The sequence below is a fragment of the Clavelina lepadiformis genome, chromosome 7 (genome assembly GCF_947623445.1).
Source record: "Clavelina lepadiformis chromosome 7, kaClaLepa1.1, whole genome shotgun sequence".
Lineage (NCBI taxonomy): Eukaryota > Metazoa > Chordata > Ascidiacea > Aplousobranchia > Clavelinidae > Clavelina > Clavelina lepadiformis.
The window spans coordinates 16,774,969-16,787,451 of record NC_135246.1 but is presented as its reverse complement, the minus strand read 5'-3'; the positions used below and the strand labels follow the sequence as shown (position 1 = coordinate 16,787,451).

At 35.1% G+C, this 12,483-nt stretch overlaps 2 protein-coding genes across 2 annotated transcripts; both read right to left on the bottom strand.

The window, feature by feature from the left end:
* Positions 1-2,241: 2,241 nt before the first annotated feature.
* On the bottom strand, positions 2,242-3,411 carry LOC143465038 (thrombospondin-2-like). The gene is made up of 5 exons (XM_076963160.1): positions 3,250-3,411; positions 3,025-3,147; positions 2,820-2,924; positions 2,548-2,670; positions 2,242-2,370 (listed from the first exon to the last, which is right to left on the bottom strand). Exons 1-5 carry the CDS (start codon positions 3,323-3,325, stop codon positions 2,357-2,359), a joined length of 441 nt encoding a protein of 146 aa, XP_076819275.1. The 5' UTR covers positions 3,326-3,411; the 3' UTR covers positions 2,242-2,356.
* A 1,372-nt stretch (positions 3,412-4,783) lies between these two features.
* Positions 4,784-7,566, bottom strand: LOC143465193 (uncharacterized). Its single transcript, XM_076963383.1, has 8 exons — positions 7,282-7,566; positions 7,001-7,123; positions 6,800-6,913; positions 6,564-6,680; positions 6,324-6,449; positions 5,844-6,116; positions 5,619-5,696; positions 4,784-5,445 (listed from the first exon to the last, which is right to left on the bottom strand). The coding sequence occupies exons 1-8, from the start codon at positions 7,457-7,459 to the stop codon at positions 5,435-5,437; spliced, it is 1,020 nt and encodes a 339-aa protein (XP_076819498.1). The 5' UTR covers positions 7,460-7,566; the 3' UTR covers positions 4,784-5,434.
* Positions 7,567-12,483: the final 4,917 nt, after the last annotated feature.

The following is a 12,483-nucleotide window of genomic DNA, read 5'->3' as shown; positions in this document are numbered from 1 at the left end:
GTTGCAAGATTTTTACTGAAGGCAAAACTTTTTCTGCACATCTACTTGAAGTACGAACAAAAGTTGATGAAACCTCTTGTTTATGACAACATTTCTATTAAAACCAAGACTTTCTTTTGACCTGTGTAAGGTTCCAGCTTAGCTATCAAATAAGCTATCGCTTAGGGTGCTTTGCTTATCCCTCGAGATAATATGAAGACAACGTTACCCTGCCTAAGTCTTACCTTTCCATAGAACGACCAATATGAATGACGTATAGCCGTATACTTCCATGTCAGTGACCTTGTATATAAGTTAATCTATTCAATTGGTCCAACTAATTATTCATTGGAATGTTCAAAACTTTAAAAGACTAAACTACTGTACTAAAAACTGCAGCTACAAAACTTACTGCACATGATATGGCAACAAGGCTTTCTTTTTAAAAACGTGACGCGTTGTTTGAGGCATCACGAATGTTAAGTATCTTGTTGTATCCTAAAGTAATGAGCAGGCTCGTATTTTACAATTTGACTGCTTATTTAAAATTTAACCCGATTTTCAGACAATTTTCCTCAGACATGCAACAAACTTATCAATTTTCAAAACAATTCCTGTTGAAACTTTGGCGGCAAACCCCTTGCCTCTTACCTATTTTCTTTAAGTTCTCATTTAAGTTGATTACTATAAAGTACTTTATATAAACAATTGCGTTTCTTACATTGGGGCAATTAGTTCACATTTTGACTAACCTGACGATTATTTTTGCGATTAGTTTCATTTCGTTAATTAAATGTATAGGCCTATAGGCAGGGTTGCCATACCGTCCTTATTTATAAGATTTGTCCTTATTTTAAAGGTCCGTGTCTTAGAAAATATGTTTGTCCTTATTTCTAAGAAATGTCCTTATTTTCACTTTCGTCCTTATTTTTAGGGCGGAGGTGGGCACTTTTGTCCTTATTTTGTCACCTTTACGATACCATTTTGTACCAAAGAGATACCAAAATTATGAACATGCAGATAGTGTCTTGTTTTTTTTTTTTTTTTTTTAGGAACATTGGTTGCTTTCTCTTGTTGTACACTGTTTAAGGTGGTATTCCTCGTTCATTTTCTAGTCGTCCTTATTTTTGAGTTGAGACTGATGGCAACCCTGCCTATAGGCGTTATTATCTTACTTGTTGACCGATCTGACCAAGAGCATGCTGCTACAACTTGGTACGTTTCGCTAAAACATAGCTAATTTGTCGATGGCAACTCAACTAGGCATCATAGTTTTGGTTTTTTCCGGATGGATGGACGATCAGTCAACCATGCCTTTTACAATGTCCTGAATTTTAAGGTAAGCCGTTAAAGATTTTTGTTGAAGGTGTTACATTTGTTTGCATATTTAGCAACTACTCTATGCGGCAAGGCTGTTGTTACACTTGGTTTGTTGTTTCAGACATAGGCTGTGTTATTCATTGCAACAAAATTTGCCTACATGTCAAAAAGCATAATTTCTTAGTTATATTATATGCGCATGTAGCTAAATAGTAATCGTAGCGGTTTTGCTTTACTCTGAGTGGACTGTTATCTCTCTTTTGTCGGTCAGACCGCCTAACAAATATTTGTTATGTTGTTTTCTTTGAATTTTGATGAAGTTTGGTAAATGATGTTAATTTAGGTATAATATAAGTAAAACTAATAACAACAAACGGTTAACCACAAATTATTACTTGAAGCGTTTTGTAGATCGTTGAATTGTGTGACAGCAATATCATAGCGCTTATAGGCTCGTGGTTTCCTAATGATTAATATTTCCTGTACTTCCAAAGTTACTTTAGAAAAAAAAAGTTACTATTCGAAAAAAGTTACACTTTCACCTAACTTGGGTCTCTGGAGGCACTATAGGTTTTTTCTTCTAAAACTTCAGTCACTGTTTTACTAGTGGAATATTTTTAAAACAATAAAAGTGAAATGGGAGAAGATTAAATGCTTTCAGAATACTGGAAGTCACACACGCTGCTGATAGACGCCCAAAGAGATATGGGAAAAGAAAAGACAACTCGAGTCACTAGAGACCGACAAAGGCGTTTCAAGGTTAAACTTTCATGTTTTTTTAATTTTCACTTTCACATGTTTTATATTATAATCTTTTTTTCTTCAAAAGGTATACGCTGGAATCAACTGTTGATTTTTTTTCAAAGTTATTACATGCACATACAGAAGCGCTTACTTTTAAAAACAGCTTAAATTGGCTTACTGCAATTAATATACAAATGATATGTTCACAAAATTCATTTTATTACAATAATAGACGGTAAACGAGGCAAATCAGATTCGAGAATTTTACGGTAAAACTTTTCTTTCTTTCTTCTTGTCAACTTCAGGATTTTCCTTAATAAGCATGGCCTATAGGTATATGACGTATATGTAAACAGCCAAGTGTGGAATTAATTATCGTAAATACAATTTAATACTTTTAAGTAAAACAAATCTATTAAAATTCTTTAAAAACTTCAACATGGAAACAGCAAGATAATGTCATAATGTAATCCTTTTAATAAATGATCATACACTGCTACATACCTTTGCAGTCGTAACCATTTCCGTGGTATCCGTATTTGCACGAACATCTGTAGGAAAGACCCCACCTTTTGCACACGGCATGTTTGTGGCAACCATGCTGGTAGTGTTTGCTGTAACAGGGATCTGAAACAAAAGAAGTGTTTATTTGTTTATCTTTACATTTAATTTCTAATTTCCTTCACTGAGAGCCTTGAAACTTTGGAAACGTATAGTTACGTTTCAAAAATATTCTATTAACTTTACACAGCGGCTAACGTCGTTCTGTATCTTACCGACACAACTGTTTCCACGTCTGATTAAACCTGGATTGCATTTGCAAAAATACCCTTTCAGTATGTTGTAGAAACATTTGGAATATGGAGGACATTGGCAAATTGCTGGAGACAGAAAATTGTCTTGTTTATGAAGGTCAAACATGTTGGTTCGTTCATGTGTCGCATATTTTTCTAAAATTTAGAAATTTGAAAATTTACTTACGCTGGCAGTGGTATCCGTTTCCAACAAAACCTTTCTTGCACACGCATCTATAGCTGAAAAACCATTTCTTGCACACAGCATTTGGGTGGCACGTTTTGTGGTAAACCTTATTATAGCAATGATCTGAAAGCAACAAATGAATAGCTAAAGCTCGGAGTAGTAGCGTAAGATACAGTTTTTTTTAAAATTCTTTTAATATACTAAACGACACTCTATTAAACTCACCATAACCATAACCATAACTTCCATAAGCTAGCGCCACCGAAGAGACCAACAGAAACAAAGTGATAAGTCGAGACATGGTTGTAGAGGATCGTTGGTTTCAAAAACACAAAGTTTTTACTTGCAAACTTGGCAAACTAATTGTGAAATGGAACCAGACCGCCGGAGTGTTTATAAAAAAGACAGCAGGGAGAACGTGCCTAGATGTTATTTTCCATGCCTTCCAGCAGTTATACTTCACGTTCTTAAAACTCGGCAAATATTTGGATTGAGAACGGGAACGAAAATTAAAAGTCTATTTTTGTCTAAAACGTGTTGCAAGTTGGCCAGTCATTGCTTAGCTGAAAGCAGATAAACATATCCAGAGGCAACGTAGCATGAGTTCGTTCAAAATTCGTGCCAAAAAACACTCATGAATGACCCGTAATATAGAATCAGGATCATCATTAAAATATTTTTAATTGTTTAGAGTTGAGCCCAGTTGTAAACAATTTACGCTAAATGCAGTAAAAAGCAATTACAAAACGAAATTTAAGAGAACCTTTTGGCATAAATAATAATATTGGTATTGTTGTTTTTTATTATTAATGATTAGTTGATTACTAAGCAATTCACTGGTCTCATGAACTGTTGCTGTACCGATAGTTAAGTGTCAATCTTCACTTCACTGAAAAGAGGATTATATTTTGGGCTACCATATGACTGATATTACATCATAAACTGCTTGTTGGGGAGTATTTTTAGCCGACACTCCCTATTATTGCGCGTGGGAAATTTAGGTTTTTTCTTCCGAATAGTATTCCCGGTCGAAGTTTGTGTATGTTTGTATATAGCATAACTCAAATCACTTTTTAAAACGGAAAAACTGAGCCCTGGGCAATCTCTGGAAGAATAACGGCATTAAAACTTGAGCATTTATATTTAGTAATGCATGATGTTTACTGCGCTCGCGTCGCGTAAATTAAATCGGCTTTAGGCGAAACATTTGCGAATTAGGTCCTCTTTAAACTTTCTTTGGCGGCTCATGTTAACGTACGCGGTATGTTTTGTATAGTTCGCTTTTGTTTGGATGAGGATCGAAATTTCCCGAATTCTATTTTGCAATCAGTGGTTTTTTATAGTATACAGTATAGCGTAATCTTTGCTTATTATGATAGAAGGTTTGGGAAGAATTGGCACCATATCCTATTGGTCGATATTAGCGTATGAGTTGGATTAATTTAATTGTTCAAAAAATGCAACTTATGGCATAAACTCGGAAATCTCTTGCTATATACCGCTCAGTTCAATGAAAAGTCGTAATCGCCCGTGCAGTGGTTTATACATTTTATACAATATACATTTCAACGCACGGTTTTAGGCTATTGAATGCCATCAGTGTACTCGCCACGAAAGGGATTCGTGAAACCTACTCTGCAAGAATCTTCTAAAATCAAAGCATTTCAGGGGTGTTGAACATATTATTTGGACTACACGACTTTATTTGTGTTGTTACGGGAATGTTTCGACAAAGGTTTTATGCAAACACCTTTTCCTTATTTCCGACTGACCTTGCCTTTGATGATATTGAAAAATTTATTGCGTTGGATGAAGTTGTGAAGAAAAAAACAATGTTTTTCATCTTCTACATTTCATTTTCTTAATTTTTTAGCGTGTTTGTTGTTATTTTACTCGTACGTGCATTCTGGGCATGATGACTAAAGGCGACTTATCTTTTTGTGCAGAAAACAACACGAAACAATTCAAAATCTTTTTTCTCGCAAAACGCATAGCGTACAGTGTGGTTATTATAATTACTTGTTGGTTTCAAGCTTGTGGTTAACGAAAGAATGATTTCGTATTTTTAGGTTTCATTGCTTGTTGTTTTTCATTACTACTTTAATTAAATTCGAATTAGTCCGGTTTAATTTGACAAAAAAATCCTCTCACTCGCATTGTTTTCTTTGGATAATCTTGTTCAATGTTGTTTTGCTTTTAGCTACAGTTGTTGTAGTTTTGGCCGCTTTACTTGTTCAGTAATAACAACTGAAACGTTTTTCATGTTTGCTAAAACGTGAAACTTTTATTGGAAATACAAGAATTGTCTACAATCACACGAATATACAAGAACGGTTGTAAAAAAGAGAATAAAAATACGAAGTTTTGCCAGAAGCTCGTGGCATTCCTCTTTGGATGCTATGGTATGTTATCAAAGCCGATCTGTAAAGGAAGGACAAAACATACGCTAAATTTTCAACTATGCTATAACGCCTAGCAAATCTAGAGCAAAAGTTAATAAAATAAAATGACCAATAATTATAATAGGTTGTGACTTTTTGTGAGAGTTACTGCGAAAAATAACCTTACAAATATAAAGAACCAAATTTTCTTACAGTTGCATCTGGGAAGGCAGCTGATTTCGTGAACTACACATTTCGCTTGGGAAGGGCACGTAAGGTAACCGCACATTTCTGAAAAGAAATCAATTTCCAACATGATTATAGCTATTTAAATACCGTCATTTTCCTATGGCATGTATAAATAGGTTAACAGAATTTCCAACAAACAAACACCTCAGTTTGGTTTCGTAAAAGTTAAAGGTTATTTACTCAACTTACTTTTTTTGTCTCGGCAAATATCTCCAGTTCCACAGTAGCCTTTTTTGCAACGGCAAGAGTACTTATTTTGATCACGGCCAATAAAGCAAGTTGCGTGTTTGTGGCAAGTTCTGCATAGATGGCGAGGTAAGCTAAGAGATTTAGTAACTACTCGCCGGCATTGGTACCCATCGCCGTAGTATCCTTTGTTACATGTACAAGAGTATCCGTTGTCGTTGTCATGTGGTTGGCACGTGGCATCTCTATGGCAACGGCTGTTGAGGCATTTATTTTCTGAAAAACAAATCGAGACAGCCTCGTAATGCGTTTGAAATAGCGTTGTGTCTCTTTGGAAAGCCGCTCCAGGCTTAGGTGATAATATTGCCGAGTATTATGCGAATTATGTCTTGTAAAGCATTCCATATCGCATGTTTGTACATTCTGCGTACCATTAACATTTCGACTGCAACATGTACGTTATTTAAACACTTTTGGTCATACCTGCTGCCGCGCAAGTTACACCATTTCCTGTAAACCCAGGTTTGCATCGACACTCATAGTTACAGCCTTGTTCATGAGGTATACATACGGCATCTTTGTGGCAGTTATTGCTGTAGCATTTATTTCCTGGAAATGAACAACCGTCCATTTGTTACATCTGACTTATTAATTAGAATAAATAAAATTTTACTGCCGCAGTTTTGATGACCTACAAACGGTTTGTTTTGTTTTCCAACTTACTGGTACAAAATCGTCCGTCGCCGCAATAACCAGGTTTACAAGAACACTTGCGATCTTTACTCGCGTCGCAATCTGCTTGTGCGTGACAGAGATGCCTCTGGCAGACTAACGATTCTCCTAAAAACGAAGTTAACCAACATATTCATTGAGATTTTCTGGCAATGTTGTTGATGTTAGCACAAATTTGTTTATTGAACGCATAAGAAAATTAAAAAAAAATATATTTTGGAACTCACTTTTACAACCAAACCCTGATCCAACAAATCCTTCGTTACAGACGCATCTGTGTCTTCCGTCTTGTTCCTCGCACTTAGCTTGTTGGTGACAACGTCCATCGCAATGGTTTATACCTTAAGAGTGTTAGAAGTTTTGGCTGAACTTGACATCTATTTGTTGCAATTATAGCTATAAAAGTGGTTAGTGATTAATCAACTTACGACCGCAAAGAAATCCGTCACCAAAGAAGCCATCCTGGCAGGTGCACGTGTAATCTTGTCCGTCGGAAGTACAGGTTGCGAAATGATGACATGGATGGCTAGTGCATAAATCTTGCAGTCTTCCTGATAACAATGAAAACGAGTTTTATTTATTTGTCTTACTTTTATAAGCATTACAAATTTAGTTTGACTCGATAATTGTCATAAAAGCTTTTTTAAAACATTTGTTACCAAACATAGTTTTGGTTGACTTTTAATGTCAATAAGTTACATCACCGTACCTGTTATCTCATTTGCAGTCGCCGCAGAGTAAATGAATACAGAAACGAAGAAAATGAATTCTCGCATTGTTTTGTTTCTTTGAAAGTAAAAAATCTTTGTAAGCTCAATACCTTTTCTGCTTCTATCCAGCTCCGTTGAACTTTTAAAATAACGTCGATAAGGATAAAGTTGGCGCATTTATTGAGAGATGTTCGAAGTTGTGGGAAGTTACTTTGGTGGTGAGAAAAAAAACTTTTTTATCGGGAAAATCCTTCCCCTTTTCCATGTCCACAAATATCCATATTGGTTCGAGCTTTTGTATAAATAACTTCTTTTGTTGAATATCCTATTTTAAATAAATTCGTTTTTCTATTCCTCTAGTGTATGCAATATTTAGGTATATGCGTCACTATGAAAATTACATTGTAATTTTTATTTCACTTAATTTCATTTACTTTTAGGAACCCGGTTGTTATAGTAGCTCGTATTTGACTACAAAATTATGGATTTACATATTAAGCAGCGGCATATACTAAACGTATAACCAGATGGTATATTTCCAGCTATCTGAAATATTCTGCTAATGAAATTTTCAAGATGTCAGAGAAGTCGTAATGTCAGCAAAAATAGCACACTTATGAAGCAGGCTCAAGCTTGCAAAATGCTCGTGTTGATTAATTAAAATTTAACCTTTGGGGTGCTATCGTACACTCTGCCTTTTTAATTTTACCCCCGTGGCTTGGCACAGTTTAGTCACCATCAAGCGTAATCATTATTATTATGATGTGAGCTTGGGGATCGATTTGCTGGATGGATGATAAACAGCAAAATTGCAGTAAACAAACTTGGAAAAACTAAAGATATCTTTTAGTTCAAGCTTTTAAAATGAAGCACTTTGTGTACGTTTTTTCCTCACGTTCACGTTATTAATCACCTTATCATTTATTTGTCAAGTCTAAGATTAACGTTCTTTTAATGTATACTTGAAACTGTTTTATTTCAATCTCATTTGGCAATGCTAATACATCAATCACATCACTTTTATGGTATGGTTGACTGAATTTAATTTGCTAGAACGAATTCATAATCAATTGTCGAACAGTGAATGTAATAACTCTGATGCCTTGAAGTCTATTTAGACATCATTTACTTTTCGTTGTCAATTCTTTCAGCTCTTAGCGGTACCTAATTGCATTTTCGGTAATACACTCGATGTCGCGGTAAATCGTATTTTTGCAGTTCACTTGCCGAGAATTAGTGTAATAACACAACTAACCATATCTGGAAGGTTACGATACCGGCAATATAGACAAGTTTTCCCACGCATAGGCTATATCTTGAAAAATGAAATTTAGGTGTAATATAACCTGCACTATTTTCAACTAAAACCTTACTATCTTGTGTTTGTTTTGTAACATATGTTTGCTTAGGTATGTTTACTAATGCTGTAGTTTAGAGATAACTTAAATCGTTTATCAAGGATTTAGAACTTGTATTTTGAGGGTTTTTAAATTGTCATACCGTTGCATACGCTCCCATGATTTTCACTGTTTGCTTTGTGGTTTGTGAAAATGCAAATTCTTTGTATCTTTCATACTGATTTCTATGGGCTATGTAAGTGCCTATAAATAATGAAACAGTGATGGAATCTTTCATCGCTAATTGTGACCTGTAGGCGAGCTTATGATATTTTTGTGGCGTTAAAAGTTTCTAATCTTTTTTTGATTACGCCATACATCGCTGGCAATTGAGAAACGCCCCGCCGCGCCCACATTTATTAATATCTATTTCTACCATAGTTTCGTATCTTGTTCCTTATTCGTAAATCCGTCTATTTAATATTGCACTTAAAATAACTTAACTTTGCTGTTCTTATAAGTAAGATTTAAGCATGCTGTGTGACGCAATGTAAGCGAGAATTAATGTTTTCATTTGCGTAGGAGCATGATGTTTAGCAGTTCCTTTTCGTGTTATGGCGATGTATAATTATAGGTTTATTAAGCAATGGTATACTTAACACAAAGCAACGTGGTTTATTTCCAACTACCAGGATCATGTTGCTAACAAAAATCTCATAGTTTCGATAAACTCACATCAACAGCTTTTGCAAACAGGTTTTGTCCGAAATACTGACCTTTATCATCTAATTACAAGAAATGCTCATACTTGTAAATACTAAGTATGTTTGTAGACTTGCGCGTATATATTGTCAGGTTTTAGGCATTACTGTTGGTAGTTTGTTTTGCTGGATATTTTATTAATCAGCGAGATTGCAGCTGATAAAAAGCGGAAAATTTTAGCTCCCTTTGTATTCGTTCATAAACTGCACGTTTTTCACATATGTTCTTATGGAATAAATTTGATTATATCAACCGACGCATCATATATTTATTAAGTTAAAGACTAGCGTTCCTTGGTAATGTAATTAAAAACGGATTATTTTAAAACACAATCAGCAATTAAAATATGACATCATTTTCATGTTATTTGTTTGTCGTGTATTTAATTCGCCCAAATAAAAAACACAAAGCCTAACGTTTCCATAACCCATTGTAGATCATTGCACTTTTCTATTCCATTCATCCATCCGTTTCTGTTCAATTCCTCACAGGCGTTGTTTATGCACTGTGTTGGCGTGACTGGTCTCTTTCTGATTGGCGACCTTCATTAAGCCTTCAGTTATTTTAGATGGACAAGCTTAGAATGAGGACATTTCTTGTAAATGTGTAGCACGCGTCCATTCATTTTAGACGTGACGATTTTATCGTGGCTTGTTAAAAGTCCGTTTGGAACTTTTGTCTTTATGTTTGATTAACGAGCAACACAATGCAATGTTATACGTTACTTTTGTCGACTGAAATTTCGCTGGTCGTGGACCGTTAACAGTAAAGGCGAATCTGTAAGTTGAATTTTGTTATACATTTGTAAACCCCCTCATTTATTGAAATCTGTTCTGACTTATCCGGAAATAAACCAGCTTCTTAATTAATACACTTTAAATAACTTGGTATTATTTACAGTTTTCCGTTTTGTAACTAATGAGACAACATCTCACAAAAGATTCAGTTTTGCTCGAGCACACGTTGATTTGTCCTATAGTTGTTTATAGCTTGTAGCTCATTAATTTTTTGTGTTTCTTTGACATGATGAGATGAGCTGTTTACTTGTTTGTCGGTTACATTTGTTTTGTACCTTTGTGTCACAATTTGTTTATTTTGCTGTATTTCTTAAATACAGTGTTTGCTTTGGTTTTTTTAAAAATCGATCATTGAGTTTTGTGTCGGTCACGTTTGTCACCCGCACCGCAACTGTGCCGCCGGGGCTTCCCCTGCTCATTGCTAAATTCTCCCGCTTTTTTAGTTCACGGGTTTAAGAAAAATCAGGTCGGTTGTTAAGTGGTGACAGGACGTTTTTGTTTTCTTTACTCTTACTGTGAGCGCTAACTATAATTAATTCAACGTCTATTGTGTGTTGCTTTTAAATATATACATATATCACCAACACTCAGATGTGAATGTGGCACGGCGGTTCGCAGGAAGAGACGCCAAAAACCTGGCTGAAACATTTATTTATCGCGTAAAATTTTCGTGTTCCTTTTAGTGAGTAATAGCAAAAATTCCTTTTCGTATTACAACCGCAACTATATAAAACAGGTACCAAGGTGGTAGATTTCTAACTATACCTGGATTACTCTGATAATAAAAATTAGTTGCGCGCCATAGAACAGCTTTTGTGAACACATTTGTTCAAAATTCTGACGATTTCATCTGTGTAGGATATTCTGGTTCCAGAAGATACTAAATATGTTGATAAACTTATCTGTAATTATTATGTTGTAAGCATTATTGTTGTTAGCTTGATAAACTGGATTTACTTGATTGATAAATAATAACTTAATGCACGAAATTGTAGCTGAAAAACTGCCGAAAACTTTCCACGGTTGTGCTGTGTAATTAGAATTATCATACAGTAATTAAAAACTTTTTTCTGGTTTTGTAATAAAAACGAATGATCTCAAAACCCAAGCAGCAATTACACCACTTTCTTGTTATTCGTTTGTCGTGAATTTAAATTGCCCAAACGTTTTCTTAATCAATTACGGAACATTATCTGTGCTGATCCGGGCAAGGCCCAGGATTGACCAACATCATCAATGGTCCGGGATGCAAGGCGGATTCATGACGTAGATCAAAATCTGCCATGAAGGACTAAAACTTCTCTAACATATTATTAAGGTTTTTAAAGTTTCATACAAATGCATCCGTTTTCGTAATTTCCGCTGTTGCAATTGTCTTTTTGCTTTTCGTCGAAATGCAAATATTTTACATCTTTTGCAATAACTGTGGTGAGCTATATGAACAGCTCTCTGGCGCTAATTTTCCACAAACCTGGAAGTTGCTTGTCACGCTACGTAACTTGATATTGTTTCCTCAAATTGTCTTAGCGAATCTATTGCATTCAGGAAGTATTCACTGTGAACAGGCATGCACTAGCAATCTTGTAGTAGATTGTCAAACAAATTGCTTGGTTTCAAGGTTGCTGCACAAACTGTTACGGCAATTGTGATTCGCAGCCAGTCATGGTGTGTGGCGATTAATAGTTATAGTTTTAATTACACGAGTTTCGTGCGATTTCTCAGGCATGGGAAACGGTTGTTGCCTTAAGCTGAATAAAACCGAAGAGCCGTAAATAGGTTTTCATCCAATGTTTTTTTCCAGATCTATAGTTATGCGTTTTTGTATCTTATTTAATATCGTGGGTGGATTTCTAGCAGTTTAATTGGCTGTTTGCGTGGGAACTTCTCTGTCTTGTGTTCTTTTTAAACTCGAAATGCTCGATTTTGTTGCGCACAACCAAAGACATTTTAAAAATACTTCTGTATCGCCGTTGTTTTCCAAAAATACGAATATGCTATTTTCTGTGCAATATTACCGTATACAATATTAAAAGATATAGGTTATAACTTATGTATTATACGGGAATATTTCTTAGAGCCGATTAAAGATCTTCTAGTAGAAAAAGCATTTGTTATTTGTGGCTGAGAATTCACAGAAATATATCAGTCCCAACAAAACAATGACAATTAAACATCATGTAAACTTATAGGCCTATATTATGTACAAGTCCTTATGTTCTTCAGATTGTATGTTGTTTAGCAGATGAGTTTGTACTCGGTTCACCTCTCAGTGCAGCCAACGTCATGTGTCAGTTGTTGCGCAATA

What these genes read in the sequence shown, in the direction of transcription:
- LOC143465193 (XM_076963383.1), bottom strand. Translation starts at nt 7,459, where the DNA reads ATGCGCCAACTTTATCCTTATCGACGTTATTTTAAAAGTTCAACGGAG. An exon ending in GACTGCAAATGAGATAACAG is followed by an intron (nt 7,124 to 7,281) that starts GTACGGTGATGT and finishes CATTGTTATCAG; the next exon opens with GAAGACTGCAAGATTTATGC. An exon ending in TATTTGCCGAGACAAAAAAA is followed by an intron (nt 5,697 to 5,843) that starts GTAAGTTGAGTA and finishes ATTTCTTTTCAG; the next exon opens with AAATGTGCGGTTACCTTACG.
- LOC143465038 (XM_076963160.1), bottom strand. Translation starts at nt 3,325, where the DNA reads ATGTCTCGACTTATCACTTTGTTTCTGTTGGTCTCTTCGGTGGCGCTA. An exon ending in AAACGGATACCACTGCCAGC is followed by an intron (nt 2,925 to 3,024) that starts GTAAGTAAATTT and finishes TTCTGTCTCCAG; the next exon opens with CAATTTGCCAATGTCCTCCA. An exon ending in ACGTGGAAACAGTTGTGTCG is followed by an intron (nt 2,671 to 2,819) that starts GTAAGATACAGA and finishes CTTTTGTTTCAG; the next exon opens with ATCCCTGTTACAGCAAACAC.